The following is a 17,968-nucleotide window of genomic DNA, read 5'->3' as shown; positions in this document are numbered from 1 at the left end:
TTATAATACTGCAGATACTCAAATAGTGGTGCTTATATATGTCCTGTTTCACTGCATGTACAAGAGGGTAACTTGCACAAGTGTGTTTTTCGTACATTCCAACTCCCCCTGAAAGTGGGGTCACGGATCAGCCATTTTTGACGGTGGTTAAGTGTCTTGCTCAAGGGCAGATCGACAGGTTTTTCACCTTGTCTGCTTCGGGATTCAAACTAACTTTTGGTTACTGGCCCAACACTCTAGGCAATAGGCTACCTGCCCCCCTGTTTTCATATACATACATTGGTCCAGGCAATTGAATACCAAAAAATAGTAAGCGCTGATCATTTGAACCTGTTCCATTTGTTAAAATAGCGACAATTTTGCTGGCCCCCTACCATACTGTCAACTACATTGTACAATACTGATTGTAAATACAGAGCAGAGCCATGCAGAGAACCAACCATACACAGAACTCGGCATTTACAAACCAGAATAAAATGTGCTTGCTATTGTGACATTGTGGTGATTTGATCTATGGGGACAGTCGAAGAACCCTTATAGGTTCTAGATAGCGTGTGAAGACTAAATAATAATAATAATACAATATTTATTTTATATAGTGCTTTTCATTACAAGTAGAATCAATGTCTCTTTAAAAACAAAACAAACAAAAACATTTACAAAACAAATTGAGGGATCTGGCAGTTCTTGGGTGATGGTCTTTCGCAGCTTTAGATGACAGGCAGTTCAGAAAGGTAGTATCTTGAGAGGAGGGAGTATAGATGGAACAGCCAGGCAGGGAGGTAGAAACATCTGACAAACAGGCCACGGAGCTCTTCATTGGGCATCTCGTCGTCTTCGATGTTCACAGCTAATAAATAATATGTCAATGCCCAAGTAGACTTTGATGTTATTATGTTAATGCAAGAGTGAACTTGTAAGCATTATGCATGTCTTGCAGAAAAGATGATAGGTGTTGATGATGTCATGTGGTGTTAACTAATTCAATTGTAGTCTGTTGTTGTGGATGTACTGCACAGTTCATCAATCTCCATGGAAATGAGATGTTGTAAATTGGACCAAAGAGCATACATAATCTGCCCATGTGTGAACTGCCCTGGGGGGTCCTTGACTCCCCATGTGCACGTGCATAATTCGATTACCAATTTTAATCTGTCAGACATGGGTGGGGAAAAAAGGACTAGGGCCCGTTGAAAACTCTTGAACTTTTCTCGCCTTCTTCCTTTGATCCAGTGAAATGGTTGTCATTCTGTCCAACAGTCTCATTACCACTAAAGCCATTTTTATCAAGGCTGGTATTATTAATGAGACAAAAAGTGACAGTTGCGATCAAGTGTTTTCAATCATCCATGTGGGGCTGTGAAAAGGGAGTAAAGCCTGAAAACAGATGGGGAAATACTAGCAGATGTGAGGCCCCATTGAGAGGCACTGGTTTAAGGTGCACATTTCCATCAACTAATTATACAATTTCCTTTAAAAAAGGACTCTGTCATATTTTACATCCATTTGTGAAGTCGTCATTTACGTGTGGCATGAGATGACTTGACTTGTTGTTGGAAACAAAGTCCTCAGTACCATCTTACTGTTTTCTTTTTTTTCCATTAAAGAAAATTGTTATTTTCCTTCTACTGCCTGTGAATATTATACTTCATAACCTATGACAACATTGTGAAAAGTGGTTGGTTTGATATTTGGAGTGGAATGGATGGAGTTCAAGTGAATAAATTACATTTCACAACATAGTGTATAACAGACATAATAGCCCTACAACATATAGTATAGTTGTAGGCTATATGATTTTGAAGAGAATCGTGATCAAACTTTAGTCACGAGTTCACCTGCCGGGAACAGTTGCAGTGAAGAAGACTAGTAAACCTCCTTGACTCTCCTTGTCCTCGTTCCAAAGAATCTGTGATTATGTTCCACTGTCAGTGGTCTTCATTACAAACATAAGCAGCTGGTACCAGGCCAGGCTAGCGCCGTGAGCTACTGCAGGCTGAGAAAAACAAATGGATATTGCAAACTTAATAAAAGAGGGAAATATCTGCAACCAAACCACCGCTCGACAGTAGCAAGGTCTCAATCGTTTGTTGAGCAGAGATGGGATTTTTCCTATTTTTTAAATCATCCTCTAATTAGTACATGGGTGTCAAAACCCGCAGACACTCGGCCCTCCTTGGAATGAATTAGAACATTATTGGAATTTGTTGATGATGATTGACATGGATGAAAATGACGTTGATGATGATGAGATGATGATGAAATGAACCAAGCACTCCCAAACCAATATTCAATTTTTTCAGATTTTCTAGTTGTCCTGGTCATATTTCCTCCTTGTGCTATTTTTTCTGTCCTTCAGGCCATGTCTTCAACATGCCCCATGACAATGTGAACGCCTGCAAGGAGGTGTTTGGGAAGCTCAAGGACAACCACATGATGTCCCCCACGCTAATCCAGATCGACCATGCCAACCCCTGGTCTGTGTGCAGTGCAGCCATCATTACAGACTTCCTGGACAGAGGCCACGGTCAGTCAGCCACTCAGCTCGGTCTCTGTCAATTGCAGCTGTCATACAATGTGCGTGTGCGTGTGAGTTCTGCCTGTGTAAATTATAGCTGTCATATAAATGTATATATGCCCCCCACCCCCCCTTGAAAAAGATCAGACTTTGTTCTCACCCTTGCAGCAACTCTAAACAGTTTGTACTATTGGAGTTCTTGAACGGGGCCATGCAAATTAGCAGTAATAGCACTGGAGTTCATGGGCCTCTCATGCCAAATACTGTCCCTGTTCAACATCTGCATTAGCTGACTGAGACATATATAGAGCTCCAACGCTTGTTTAATGTTTAAAAAAAATACAAACATTTCTTGCACAGGTATTTACACTTATTTGGGCTGGAAAACATGATTACGTAATGGTTTACAAATCTTGAAAAAACTGATTAAGAGGAGTGAAGACTGCTTTGTTCAACTGCAAAGGAATGTTGAATAACAGCGCAGAGATATTGCTTCATATGACAACACCTGTCACTCTTGAGCAGATATAAACCATAAAAATCTATTTAGCCTGGCTGATATCTTGACTCTGTGGTTGTTTTTCTTCAAAAGGGGACTGTCTTCTGGATCAGCCCCAAAAGCTGCTGGCTCTGCCTGAGAGCCTCCCAGGCACCAACTACAGCCTCCACCGCCAGTGTGAGTTGGCCTTCGGTACGGGCTCCAAGCCCTGTCCCTACATGCAGCACTGCTCCAAGCTGTGGTGCACGGGCAAGGCCAGAGGCCAGCTGGTCTGCCAGACACGTCATTTCCCCTGGGCCGATGGCACCAGCTGTGGCAACAGTAAGCTCTGCTTCCGAGGGGTGTGCACCGACAAGAACAACACCACTAAGACCAAGGTGAACACACTCACTGCCAGTGTTCTGATCTGCTTAGTTATTATTTATATAGATGTTGATAGAGACTGATCTCACAATGAATACAATGATGTCACAATCTAACAACAATAAAACATTGATATCTTAATAATATGTACTGGAAACTATATTTCTAAATGTATACTACAATGTAACTATAGGTTATCCTGGTAATTTAGAGTTCAGCTTCTAAATGTGTGTAGTTCTCCTACAGGTGGATGGTGGATGGGGGGCATGGGGTGTGTATGGGTCGTGTTCCAGAACCTGTGGAGGAGGAGTTCATCTGGCCAATAGAGACTGTAACAACCCTGTTCCAGAATATGGGGGAAAATACTGCCAAGGACTCCGTGTGAAGCATCGCTCCTGCAATTTGGACGCCTGCCCAGAATCAGGTAGAATTCATTGTGAAGTTTTAAATAATCCTTAATTACATTATTTCGAAAACTGGAAGCATTTTGCTTCCTTACCACAATCAATTAGATTTGCTGACATGCTAATATGTAAAAATACGCTAAATGAAACCTGAGTGTGAAACAAAGGTCCCACTTTAAAATTACAATTTGAAGTGTTAAAGAAAGCCGTAAGTCCTTGATAAAGCTTATATAGAAGCTTCAGAAATAATTAATAAGCAAATGTCATGTTATATGAACAGTGGCAAAAGATAATGTCACAATTGGCAAAACACCAGATGTAATCAACACGTTTCACTGCACCTATCTGACAATATTTATTTTACTTTTTGTTTACTTTTTTGGTCAAGCGTGTATGTAGTGCTCATGAAGACTTTATGAATGTCCTATAAAGCCTTTATAAGTTGCTTCATTAAAGGATGACCAACATTTTTTTTACAGATGTGTACTCGTATGGATCCACGTTACTAATAAGCATACAATCCATAGGCAAAAGCTTCCGTGAGGAGCAGTGCGAGGCGTTCAACGGATTCAGCCTCAACACCAACAGGCTCTCAGCGTCTGTGGTGTGGGTCCCCAAATACTCTGGAGTGTCACCCAAGGACAAGTGCAAGCTCATCTGCAGGGCCAACGGAACAGGCTACTTCTATGTCCTTGCTCCAAAGGTGAGTACCTGCAGACTGCAGTAGCAACCTGCTGAAGAATGTTGAGAAAGGCTGTTGAGAAATACACTTCTCCTGACCTGCAACAACAGATTCCACCAACAAACAACAAACGGTAACACTTTACTTGACACCCAGTGTCATAATATGTCATAATATGTCATAACAGCTGACATAACTTGTCATAACCTGTCATAATATGGTCATAACACTGTCATGACACATATTTACACCTGTTGTGAAATATATTGTGTTATTTTATGGCTGGTTATGACACCTACATAAGAGTGTCAAAACTCAAATGTATTCTAATGTGGGGGTTTTTCCCTGCCAAGAAGTTTGCTTTCGTTTGAAAGTTTGCTTCTTAAATCCTTTGTTGGAATGAATTATTTACAGTCATGTTTTTACATCATATTTTAAATAACTTGTAGAAAATACACTTTATGACACTGTCAAGAAGCATTATGACCATCATAATCATATAAGTCAGATAGGCCTATCACATACATGCCCTTATATCAGTCATCAGTCACAAAGAGGGTGTCTTGTCCTGCTCCTGAAATCTACTCCTGCGTTCATCCCAGAGCATTGGGCTCGGTGCATGTCTGACATCAATGTGTATGCAATTACAATGATATTTTAACATTGTCTATTTAAAAAATAAATAAACATAAACATACTGTTGACATGTAGGCTATGGTGTAATGGAATGGTAGGTTTTGTGGGTTTTGACACTCTTATGTAGGTGTCATAAATAGCCATAAAATAACGCAATATATGTCACAACAGGTCTAAATATATGTGTTATGAAAGTGTTATGGCCATATTATAACAGGTTATGACAAGTTATGTCAGCTGTTATGACATATTATGACATTGTTATGATCGTGTCATAACATGTTATGACGCTGGGTGTCAAGTAAAGTGTTAGACAACAAACACTGTCTGTCTCACATTTGGTGATCTAATGACAGGTGGCACTGTCAATGAAGAGTTAAACGCAATGTTGTAGGCTACAACCATTGTAACCAAACTAAGGCATAAGTCATGTTTTCTATGAAGTGTGTGAAGCGGAATGGCAGTCAGCTTGATTACAGTATCTATCTCTCTGATATAGGGAAGTGTAGAGTGAGAGAGTGCAGAGGTACCAGTCACGGCAAAGAGAGAGAACGACAGAGAGAGAGAGAGAGAGAGAGAGAGAGAGAGAATGTGAGAGAGAATGTGAGAGAGAGAGAGAGAGAGAGAGAGAGAGAGAGAGAGAGAAAGAGAGAGGATGTGTGTGAGAGAGAGAATGTGAGAGAGACAGAAAGAAAGAGAGAGAGAGAGAATGTGAGAGAGAGAGAGAGAGAATGTGAGAGAGAGAGAGAGTGAGAGAGAGAGAGAGAGAGAGAGAGAGAGAGAGAGAGCGTAAACTTGGCAGTAGAAAGCCAAAACATTATATTGGACCTTTCAGCTTCCCTATCAAATCTAAAAACATATCAAGCAGACAACCTAAGAACATTTAAAACAATGACAAATGGTTTGATGAAGAATGCAAAAACCTAAGAAAGAAATTGAGAAACCTATCCAACCAAAACCATAGAGACCCAGAAAACCTGAGTCTACGCCTTCACTATGGTGAATCACTAAAACAATACAGAAATATACTACGGAAAAATAAGGAACAGCACGTCAGAAATCAGCACAATGTAATTGAAGAATCCATAGAATCCAACCACTTCTGGGAAATACAAATAGTCCGGGTAGCCATTTGATCCTTGGTGCCCTCTTCACGACTGTCTTGGTGTGTTTGGACCATGATAGTTTGTTGGTGATGTGGACACCAAGGAACTTGAAGCTCTCAACCTGCTCCACTACAGCCTCGTCGATGAGAATGGGGTCATGCTCGGTCCTCCTTTTCCTGTAGTCCACAATCATCTCCTTTGTCTTCATCATGCTGAGGTAGAGGTTGTTATCCTGGCACCACACAGCCAAGTCTCTGACCTCCTCCCTATAGGCTGTCTCATCGTTGTCGGTGATCAGGCCTACCACTGTTGTGTCGTCGGCAAACTTAATGATGGTGTTGGAGTCATGCCTGGCCATGCAGTCATGGGTGAACAGGGAGTACAGGAGTGGACTGAGCACGCACCCCTGAGGGGCCCCCGTGTTGAGGATCAGCGTGGCAGATGTGTTGTTACCTACCTTTACCACCTGGGGGCAGCCTGTCAGGAAGTCCAGGATCCAGTTGCAGAGGGAGGTGTTTAGTCCCAGGGTCCTTAGCTTAGTGATGAGCTTTGAGGGCACTATGGTGTTGAACGCTGAGCTGTAGTCAATGGCATTCTCACGTAGGTGTTCCTTTTGTCCAGGTGGGAAAGGGCAGTGTGGAGTGCAATAGAGATTGCATCATCTGTGGATCTGTTTGGGCGGTATGCAAATTGGAGTGGGTCTAGGTTTTCTGGGATGATGGTGTTGATGTGAGCCATGACCAGCCTTTCAAAGCACTTCATGGCTACAGACGTGAGTGCTACGGGTCAGTAGTCATTTAGGCAGGTTACCTGGGTGTTCTTGGGCACAGGGACTATGGTGGTCTGCTTGAAACATGTTGGTATTACAGACTCAGACAGGGAGAGGTTGAAAATGTCAGTGAAGACGCTTGCCAGTTGGTCAGCGCATGCTCGGAGTACACGTCCTGGTAATCTGTCTGGCCCTGCGGCCTTGTGAATGTTGACCTGTTTAAAGGTCTTACTCACATTGGCTATGGAGAGCGTGATCACACAGTCGTCCGGAACAGCTGATGCTCTCATGCATGCTTCAGTGTTGCTTGCCTTGAAGCGAGCATAGAAGTAATTTAGCTCGTCTGGTAGGCTCATGTCACTGGGTAGCTCGCGGCTGTGCTTCCCTTTGTAGCCCTGCCACATCTGACGAGCGTCGGAGCCGGTATGGTATGGTTAAATCTTAGTCCTGTGTTGACGCTTTGCATGTTTGATGGTTCGTCGGAGGGCATAGCAGGATTTCTTATAAGCTTCTGGGTTAGAGTCTCGCTCCTTGAAAGCGTTAGCTCTACCCTTTAGCTCAGTGCGGATGTTGCCTGTAATCCATGGCTTCTGGTTGGGGTATGTACGTACGGTCACTTTGGGGTCAACGTCATCGATGCACTTATTGATGAAGCCAGTGACTGATGTGGTGTACTCCTCAATGCCATCGGAAGAATCCCGGAACATATTCCAGTCTGTGCTAGCAAAACAGTCCTGTAGTTTAGCATCTGCGTCATCTGACCACTTCTGTATTGAGCGAGTCACTGGTACTTCCTGCTTTAGTTTTTGCTTGTAAGCAGGAATCAGGAGGATAGAATTCTGGTCAGATTTGCCAAATGGAGGGCGAGGGAGAGCTTTGTACGCGTCTCTGTGTGTGGAGTAAAGGTGGTCTAGAGTTTTTTTCCTCTGGTTGCACATTTAACATGCTGGTAGAAATTTGGTAAAACGGATTTAAGTTTCCCTGCATTAAAGTCCCCGAACACTAGGAGCGCCGCCTCTAGATGAGCATTTTCTTGTTTGCTTATGGCCTTATACAGCTCGTAGAGTGCGGTCTTAGTGCCAGCATCGGTTTGTGGCGGTAAATGGACAGCTACGAAAAATATAGATGAAAACTCTCTTGGTAAATAGTGTGGTCTACAGCTTATCATGAGATTCTGTACCTCAGGCGAGCAAAACCTTGAGACTTCCTTAATATTAGATTTCGTGCACCAGCTGTTATTAACAAATATACACAGACTGCCACCCCTTGTCTTACCGGAGGCAGCTGTTCTATCTTTTTTTGTTTTTTATGTTGTTTTTTTAGGGGGTAGATCAGCTTTAATATTTCAGATAGATTGTAACTTCCATCAATGTAATTGTCTGCATCACTTCCAATCCCCCATATGTTTTTTTCTCTCGCAAATATATATATACATACATACATACATCCATACACACACACATATCCTTTTTAAAATTATATTTCCCTTCATTACTTTCCAACCCCACCACCCCTTCCCCAATTGGAGTAAACTAGTGAACAACAATGCTTAGGCCTCTACTTCCAGCCCATACATACTATATATATTTTATGGACACAGTCAAATTCTACAATAATTATATTTTGTTTGTTTTTACTCCTGAACTTCCTCCGATCATTTTCATGATGTCCATCTGGTTTGCTTATAAAATGCCATTTAGCAGACGCTTTTATCCAAAGCAACTTACAGTCATGCGTGCATACATTTTTTTGTGTATGGATGGTCCCGGGGATCAAACCCACTACCTTGGCGTTACAAGCGCCGTGCTCTACCAGCTGAGCTACAGAGGACCACGGAAGAATCCCGGAACATATTCTTCTATATGCCACATATGCCATATTTTTCTAACTGTGCTCTTTCACAAAAGCTCTCAACCTATAACCTGTATACTTATTATGGACACAGTATGCTTTACATTAGTTATCTTGTTGTTATTAGTCCCATCCTTCAGCTCCATTCAACACCTCCCATCTATTTCTTAACACCATCCATATTGGATATCTATTTGCCATATATTTTTCAACTGTACTGTGATGTTTTACAAAAGTTCTGAACCTTTCTATTCTCATTGTTTCTACAGATCGTAAACTGAATATAAACATTTTTGCTAAAAGTATTATTATATTATTGATCGATTGACTGTTGTTCTATCTTGCCTATGCACCGAAAACCCCGCCAGCTGTATGTTATCCATGTCATCGTTCAGCCACGACTCTGTGAAACATAAGATATTACAGTTATTAATGTCCCGTTGGTAGGATATTCTTGATCGGAGCTCATCCATTTTATTATCCAATGATTGTACATTGGTTAATAGGACTGATGGTAGAGGCAGATTACCCAGTCACCGTCGGATACTTACAAGGCACCCCGACCTACATCCCCGATATCTCAGTCTCTTCTTCATGCGAATGACAGGGATTTGGGCCTTGTCGGGTGGCTGAAGTAAATCCTTCACGTCCGACTCGTTAAATAAATAATAATCGTCCAGTACGAGGTGAGTAATCGCTGTCCTGATATCCAGAAGCTCTTTTCGGTCATAAGAGACGGTGGCAGAAACATTATGTACAAAATAAGTTACAAATAATGCGAAAAAACACACAATAGCACAATTGGTTAGGAGCCCGTGAAATGGCAGCCATCTACTCCGGCGCCATTTCACGTATTCCAATAACTACTGTGGGATGTGCGTCAACAGCAACCTTGGGAAAATCCTCTGCATTATCATTAACAGCAGACTTGTACATTTCCTCAGTGAAAACAATTTACTGAGCAAATGTCGAATTGGCTTTTTACCAAATTATCGTATGACAGACCACGTATTCACCCTGCACACCCTAATTGACAAACAAACAAACCAAAACAAAGGCAGAGTCTTCTCATGCTTTGTTGATTTCAAAAAAGCTTTTGACTCAATTTGGCATGAGGGTCTGCTATACAAATTGATGGAAAGCGGTGTTGGGGGAAAAACATACAGCATTATAAAATCCATGTACACAAACAACAAGTGTGCAGTTCAAATTAAAATTGGCAAAAAACACACACATTTCTTTCAACAGGGCAGTGGGATGAGACAGGGATGCAGCTTGAGCCCCACCCTCTTCAACATATATATCAACGAATTGGCGAGGGCACTAGAACACTCTGCAGCACACGGCCTCACCCTACTAGAATCTGAAGTCAAATGTCTACTGTTTGTTGATGATCTGGTGCTTCTGTCCCCAACCAAAGAGGGCCTACAGCAGCACCTAGATCTTCTGCACAGATTCTGTCAGACCTGGGCCCTGACAGTAAATCTCAGTAAGATGAAAATAATGGTGTTCCAAAAAAGGTTCCATCTAGACACCGTTGCCCTAGAGCACACACAAAACTATACCTACAGTACCAGTCAAAGATTTGGACACACCTACTCATTCCAGTGTTTTTCTTAATTTTTTAAAACTATTTTATACATTGTTGAATAATAGTGGAGACATCAAAACTATGAAATAACACATGAAATCATGTAGAAACCAAAAAAGTGTTAAACAAATCAAAATATATTTTATATTTGAGATTCGTCAAAGTAGCCACCCTTTGCCTTGATGACAGCTTTGCACACGCTTGGCATTCTCTCAACCAGCTTCATGAGGTAGTCACCTGGAATGTATTTCAATTAACAGGTGTGTCTTGTTAAAAGTTAATTTGTGGAAGATAGCCCTATTTAGTAAAAGACCAAGTCCATATTATGGCAAGAACAGCTCAAATAAGCAAAGAGAAACAACAGTCCATCATTACTTTAAGACATGAAGGTCAGTCAATCCGGAAAATGTGAAGAACTTTGAAAGTTTCTTCAAGTGCAGTCGCAAAAACCATCAAGCTCTATGATGAAACTGGCTCTCATGAGGACCGCCACAGGAAAGGAAGACCCAAAGTTACCTCTGCTGCAGAGGATAAATTCATTACAGTTAACTGTACCTCAGATTGCAGCCCAAATAAATGCTTCACAGAGTTCAAGTAACAGACACATCTCAACATCAACAGTTTTTTTGTTTTGTTTCTTACCCTTTATTTAACTAGGCAAGAACAAATTCTTATTTACAATGACGGCCTACACCGGCCAAACCCGTACGACGCTGGGCCAATTGTGCGCCACCCTATGGGACTCCCAATCACGGCCGGTTGTGATACAGCCTGGAATCAAACCAGGGGGTCTGTAGTGACGCCTCAAGCACTGAGATGCAGTGCCTTAGCCCGAGACACAGAGTAGGTGCACGGATGTAGGTGCTCATCACGGGCTGGGCACCTGCAGGCTGACTTCGGTCGTCAGTTGAACAGTGTTTCCTCTGATACGTTGGTGCGGGCGGGTGTTAAGAAGCGCGGTTTGGCGGGTCATGAAGCGCGGTTTGGCGGGTCATGTTTCGGAGGACGCATGACTCAACCTTCACCTCTCCTGAGCCTATTGGGAAGTTGCAGCAAAGATCGCAATTGGGGGTAAAAAAAAAAAAAGTGTGGATCCATTTGTGGTCTTTTAGAATGGAATCTCTCTCTGTTTCCTCTCTCTCTCTCTCTCTCTCTTACACATGCGTGCACGCACAAATACCAGGGCTCGACATTAACGCTTTTCCGGTACAAGTAAAAAATATTGTTGGCCAACAATAATATAGATTTGAGTAAGTAAAAAATTCACACAAAAATCACAATATCTAACAATTATTCCAATCAGAATTGGATCAGAATTGGATCATTGTCCTCTGCATGTGAAGTATTGCTGTTCTCCCAATTTCTGCAGAGCGCATCGAGTAGGATTGTATTGCATTGACAGGAGCGGTCTTTCAATCATTCCCCGTTGCAAGCATTTATCATTCATTTTAGGCTGGGTTTCTGTACAGCACTTCGAGATATTAGCTGATGTAAGAAGGGCTATATAAAATAAAATTGATTGATTGATTGATTGATTTGAGATCAAAGCACAGAGCAGAGTGTAGTTGCGCCTGCACATATTTATATTCCTTACTAATTTGTGTAATATTCACATAGTTATAACATATTTTTGGTCAGCAAACAGAGTTTGTACGGTCATGGAAGTCCTGGAAAAGACATGGTGTGCGCATCACCTGCATGTGTGCCAGTGAGAGGCCCTAGCCTATCAAATAATGATAGACTGCAGGCTAACTAGATAGCCAATTCACCACATATCGTGTATCCTGGCTAGTTATGTCGATAGTTAACTATTTAGCAATTAGCATGTATTAATGTCTTTGTCAAATCCGATGTCCCTAAAAACTTTCCACTGGCACACTGCAAATGGCCGACATGCAGTTGATGAATGGGTGCCTTAAAGGGGCACTGTTGTATTTTGAGACAGTATTGAATCTGCAAAGAAGCCAATAGGCAGACGGTAGCCTACATTTTTGTCAGATTTTCTGTATGCTAATAGGCATAATAATGATAATAATACATTTTATTTTGTAAAGTGGTTCCTTGCATCATACAACACTATTTCCAGTTACCTTTTTGTCCCATTGTGTTACAGACCAAGTGACTTGAGCTTTCGGACAAGTAAAAAATCAGTCCTACTTTTCCGAAGGACAAGTTAGTGTCCTGCACACACACACACTCTCACTCACTCACGCACACGCTCGCTCGCACGCATACACACACACACACACACACACACACACACACACACAAGCACTCTTTCTCTCGCTTCCTCTCTCTCTGTCTCTCTCTCTCACTAATATATTTCCCTACTCACACCTACAGGTTGTTGATGGAACACTCTGTTCTCCCGACACCTCTGCAGTGTGTGTCCAAGGGAAATGTATCAAGGCGGGCTGCGACGGCAAGCTCAGCTCCAATAAGAAGTATGACAAGTGTGGTGTGTGTGGAGGGGACAACCAAAGCTGCAAGAAAGTGTCCGGATTGTTCACCAAACCCATGTAAGTGACCTGCACACATTCTGCTGTTCTCAGTGCATGCAAGAATCTGGTACTTTATGTCACCATAATTTATGTCACCATATTTTTTTCAGACATGGCTACAACTTTGTGGTGATGTTGCCCGTGGGAGCGTCCAACATCGACATCCGACAGCGTGGCTACAGGGGCTTGGTTAACGACAACAACTACCTAGCGGTGAAGAACCAACACGGCAAATACCTTCTGAACGGGAACTACGTGGTGTCAGCGGTGGAGCGGGACATCATTGTGAAGGGCAGCCTGCTGCGCTACAGCGGCACCACTAGTGCTGTGGAGATCCTCCAGGCCACCAGGCCTCTCCAGGAAGCCCTGACCGTGGAGGTCCTCTCGGTGGGGAAGATGACCCCGCCCCGGGTCCGCTACTCCTTCTACCTGGCCCGGGAGCACCACAAGGAGGTGAAGATCCTGAAGAAAGTGGAGAGGAGCCACTCGCAGAACAGCGTCCTGATGGACAGCAACAAGGTGGAGCTGAAGGGGCCGTCGCACAAGTCCATGCCCCCAAACATGTGGTCGACGGGGGCCTGGGAAGAGTGCACCGTGACCTGTGGGAACGGGCTCCAGAGTAGACTGGTTCAGTGTACGGACCCAGAGGGCAAAACAGCCACGGACTGTGATGGCTTACAGAGGCCGGGTGCCACCAGGGTATGTGGGGACCCCTGTCCCATGTGGGACATAGGCCAGTGGTCTTTGTGCTCTAAGACATGTGGGAGGGGCTTCAAACGGCGGCCGCTGCGTTGCACCACTCAGACTGGCATGCACCTACCCAGAGAGCACTGCTCTGGCATGAAGAAGCCACAGGAACTAGATTTCTGCACAGTGCAGTCATGTTAGAGAAGTTCTAGGTCTGCTGATTCTTTGTGTTGTTCCAGTGATGCTCTTGAAAAGAAAACCCATTCGCTGTCCTATTGGGTTCTGACGGACTCCCGTAGTGCATGGCATTGTTGTGATGACGAAATGGTATTTGAAACAGCTAAGGGAAAGCAAGTGGTAGAGGTACAAACTGTGGGACAATTTCAGTTGAGTTGGAGTTACTGGCAGTGCCCGAATACTCGTACTTGTGTCCTAAATAGTAGGGTTTTTGAGTATGCGAAAATAGAACGTTTTATTGTATGTGACATTTCAAATATTGAGTGTTTTTAATGCCAGGATGCCATACTTTTTTCAGCTTTTAATATAATATGAATACGCTGCACACTATTGAGGAAGATTATTGTGTTTATTAGATCCACATGTGTTTGACAACAGCTGATAATCAGAAAAGGGGAAGGGCTGTACCAAAATGAACGAAAGGCAGGGAACAACCTGCCTATGCATTAGATGACACCCTCTCAGTATGGTTTGCCTAGTATGTTGATATCTGTTGCTTACTGCAGACATTTGTAACAAACAGTATGTTCTAAATAGTATATAGTAAGGTTAGTACATAGTTTATTATTTTAGTAGGCAGTGGGCAAGAACGATTTTGGGCACAGCCACAGCCATTCTACCTCTAGTGAGACAAAGAGTAAAAAACACATAGCGCTGGTCTAGGTACAGTCTATATAGGTCTATAGACTATTTACTATATTTGACACAAGAGACTCAATCAACTTCAAATCAGTCACTGGATTATCATTGGAGCAGGATTTCATCTGTGATTCACCATCCCCATCTTTTCAGTAATACTCTTAATGAAATGTGAAGTGCAGTACTGTATCTGCAAAATAGAACACCTGTTTGGTTCATGCACTAGTTTCAAATTATATTTTTGTATTTACAATGGAATTGTATTAATATTGTTAATTGTTAATGTATTAGGTACATTGACATAAGTTCAACATAAAAAAAATTACATTACAATTGTAATCTAAACAATTTGCTAAGGTCTTGTTAAAAACTCTACAATATACCTTTATCTGTTTCCATGATTAAACAGTTGATAGTAATATTTGTCACATTATGATTATTAAAAATTGTTAATTAAATATCCTACACACTTGAAAAGATTATCAGCAATTGGCAATTATCAAACCAATTATGAATTGGATTTTAATCAATCCAGTGATACAATAAAGCAGTTTAAATTTGGCCAAACACTTAAATATTTTGAGAGAAAGAAACCATATATATATATATATATAGACATAGAGAATCAAACGGACTGTATGTACTGTATAACTAACGATTCGTTTCAAGAAACAATGTACTTGTATTGTGCAATGCATAATTTTCCTTTTATTCATGTTTTCGCCAAAGAGATGAGGATAATGAATTTGAGGAAAGCCTTAGTACTGCAAGAGACAAATCTCAGATTCACTACATGAACTTGACATAGCATAGCTTTCTTACCTCTAGCAGTAGAGTGGATACTGCTATTCTTCCTTGTCCCCTTATGTATGATGGTCATTTGAGAATTTGAGTTTCAAGTAAATACTATTAGTTACAGTGTGTTCAGTTCAGCTATTTCAATGCAATGCTGGTAAATTATCATAGGAACTCTACAAGACCATGTCACATCATCAGCAATGCAGTTTCTGATACTTTGTCCTCTCTACTGACTTTTCTAATAAAGCCTGTGTTATGACATTATTATGTAATAATAATTGGTTTATTACAATACATAAGAAAGTGACAAAAGGCATTTTGTTTTGCTCTACATTCCATTGAGACCCACTGTAAATGAAAAGGGACCTACCTAGCATTGAGAATCCACTCCCATGATACAATTCTGTTGTCTATTTTGACAGTCTTGGTTCGGAGGGACCACATCTTCCATCTAAAAGATGGTTCCTGTATTCTTTGGAATTGTAGCTATTGCATTTTATTTTGCATTATGTATAGCAAAATACTTGTTCTTTCATCAGCTGCATTTGTATACTATGTATACATTCATCTGTGCACAAATAAATAACACATGAATATTGTGTTCTTTGTGTTTTCATCACGTGTGTTTAATGTCAGTGATGTGGAGACAAGTAGTCAGATGATCCCCCCTCTCCCTTTCTGGGAATTACATACAGTAGGGAGCAGTAGCTAACAATGAGCAATTTTCATGCAGCGCAACACAAAAGTTATCCAATGGTTGTTACAAAGTAGCAATGGCACGTTGAGGCCCGCAACTTTGAGTCAACATTGAAACAATGTTGTATGGTAGTGGTGTGTTTGCTGGCTAGCTACTGTATATAGGCCTGCAACCTATCTTAGATTTGCCAAAAAGTTGACAGATGTGTGTAAGTTGTTGGCTAGGCTCTTTAACTGTAATAACACATACTCATATGACCACTACAGTGCCTTGCAAAAGTATTATAATAATAATATGCCATTTAGCAGACGCTTTTATCCAAAGCGACTTACAGTCATGCGTGCATACATTTTTTTTGTGTATGGGTGGTCCCGGGGATCGAACCCACTACCTTGGCGTTATAAGCGCCGTGCTCTACCAGCTGAGCTACAGAGGACCACATTCACCCCCCTTGGCGTTTTTCCTATTTTGTTGCATTAAAACCTGTAATTTAAATGGATTTTTATTTGGATTTCATGTAATGGACATACACAAAATAGTCCAAATTGGTGAAGTGAAATGAAAAAAATAACTTGTTTCAAAATATTCTAAAAAATAAATAACGGAAAAGTGGTGCGTGCATATGTATTAACCCCCTTTGCTATGAAGCCCCTAAATAAGATCTGGTGCAACCAATTACCTTCAGAAGTCACATAATTAGTTAAATAAAGTACACCTGTGTGCAATCTAAGTGTCACATGATCTCAGTATATACAGTGGGGAGAACAAGTATTTGAAACACTGCCGATTTTGCAAGTTTTCCTACTTACAAAGCGTGTAGAGGTCTGTAATTTTTATCATAGGTACACTTCAACTGTGAGCGACGGAATCTAAAACAAAAATCCAGAAAATCACATTGTATGATTTTAAAGTAATTAATTTGCATTTTATTGCATGACATAAGTATTTGATACATCAGAAAAGCAGAACTTAATATTTGGTACAGAAACCTTTGTTTGCAATTACAGTGATCATACGTTTCCTGTAGGTCTTGACCAGGTTTGCACACACTGCATTTTATTGCATGACATAAGTATTTGATCACCTACCAACCAGTAATAATTCCGGCTCTCACAGACCTGTTAGTTTTTCTTTAAGAAGCCCTCCTGTTCTCCACTCATTACCTGTATTAACTGCACCTGTTTGAACTCGTTACCTGTATAAAAGACACCTGTCCACACACTCAATCAAACAGACTCCAACCTCTCCACAATGGCCAAGACCAGAGAGCTGTGTAAGGACATCAGGGATAAAATTGTAGACCTGCACAATAGGCAAGCAGCTTGGTGAGAAGGCAACAACTGTTGAAGCAATTATTAGAAAATGTTCAAGATGACGGTCAATCACCCTCAGTCTGGGGCTCCATGCAAGATCTCACCTCGTGGGGCATCAATGATCATGAGGAAGGTGAGTGATCAGCCCAGAACTACACGGCAGGACCTGGTCAATGACCTGAAGAGAGCTGGGACCACAGTCTCAAAGAAAACCATTAGTAACACACTACGCCGTCATGGATTAAAATCCTGCAGCGCACAGCAAGGTCCCCCTGCTCAAGCCAGCGCATGTCCAGGCCCGTCTGAAGTTTGCCAATGACCATCTGGATGATCCAGAGGAGGAATTGGAGAAGGTCATGTGGTCTGATGAGACAAAAATAGAGCTTTTTGGTCTAAACACCACTCGCCGTGTTTGGAGGAAGAAGAAGGATGAGTACAACCCTAAGAACACCATCCCAACCGTGAAGCATGGAGGTGGAAACATCATTCTTTGGGGATGCTTTTCTGCATAGGGGACAGGACGACTGCACCGTATTGAGGGGAGGATGGATGGGGCCATGTATCGCGAGATCTTGGCCAACAACCTCCTTCCCTCAGTAAGAGCATTGAAGATTGGTTGTGGCTGGGTCTTCCAGCATGACAACGACCCGAAACACACAGCCAGGGCAACTAAGGAG

The 17,968-nt window shown here is 41.9% G+C and overlaps 1 protein-coding gene across 2 annotated transcripts in view; it reads left to right on the top strand.

The window, feature by feature from the left end:
• LOC121567614 (A disintegrin and metalloproteinase with thrombospondin motifs 15-like) overlaps positions 1 to 15,855 on the top strand; it is a 34,153-nt gene extending 18,298 nt beyond the window's left edge. For both annotated transcript variants that reach the window (XM_041877798.1, XM_041877797.1), the window contains exons 3-8: positions 2,360 to 2,527; positions 3,111 to 3,394; positions 3,627 to 3,804; positions 4,312 to 4,487; positions 12,763 to 12,938; positions 13,031 to 15,855. In XM_041877798.1, the coding sequence (XP_041733732.1) occupies positions 2,360 to 2,527; positions 3,111 to 3,394; positions 3,627 to 3,804; positions 4,312 to 4,487; positions 12,763 to 12,938; positions 13,031 to 13,808 (1,760 nt within the window). In that variant the 3' untranslated portion in view covers positions 13,809 to 15,855. The remainder of the gene's footprint in view (positions 1 to 2,359; positions 2,528 to 3,110; positions 3,395 to 3,626; positions 3,805 to 4,311; positions 4,488 to 12,762; positions 12,939 to 13,030) is intronic.
• The last annotated feature ends 2,113 nt before the right edge of the window (positions 15,856 to 17,968 follow it).

Source organism: Coregonus clupeaformis, chromosome 6, assembly GCF_020615455.1.
Source record: "Coregonus clupeaformis isolate EN_2021a chromosome 6, ASM2061545v1, whole genome shotgun sequence".
In the NCBI taxonomy this organism is placed as follows: domain Eukaryota; kingdom Metazoa; phylum Chordata; class Actinopteri; order Salmoniformes; family Salmonidae; genus Coregonus; species Coregonus clupeaformis.
This window is presented reverse-complemented; position numbering and strand designations above follow the sequence as displayed.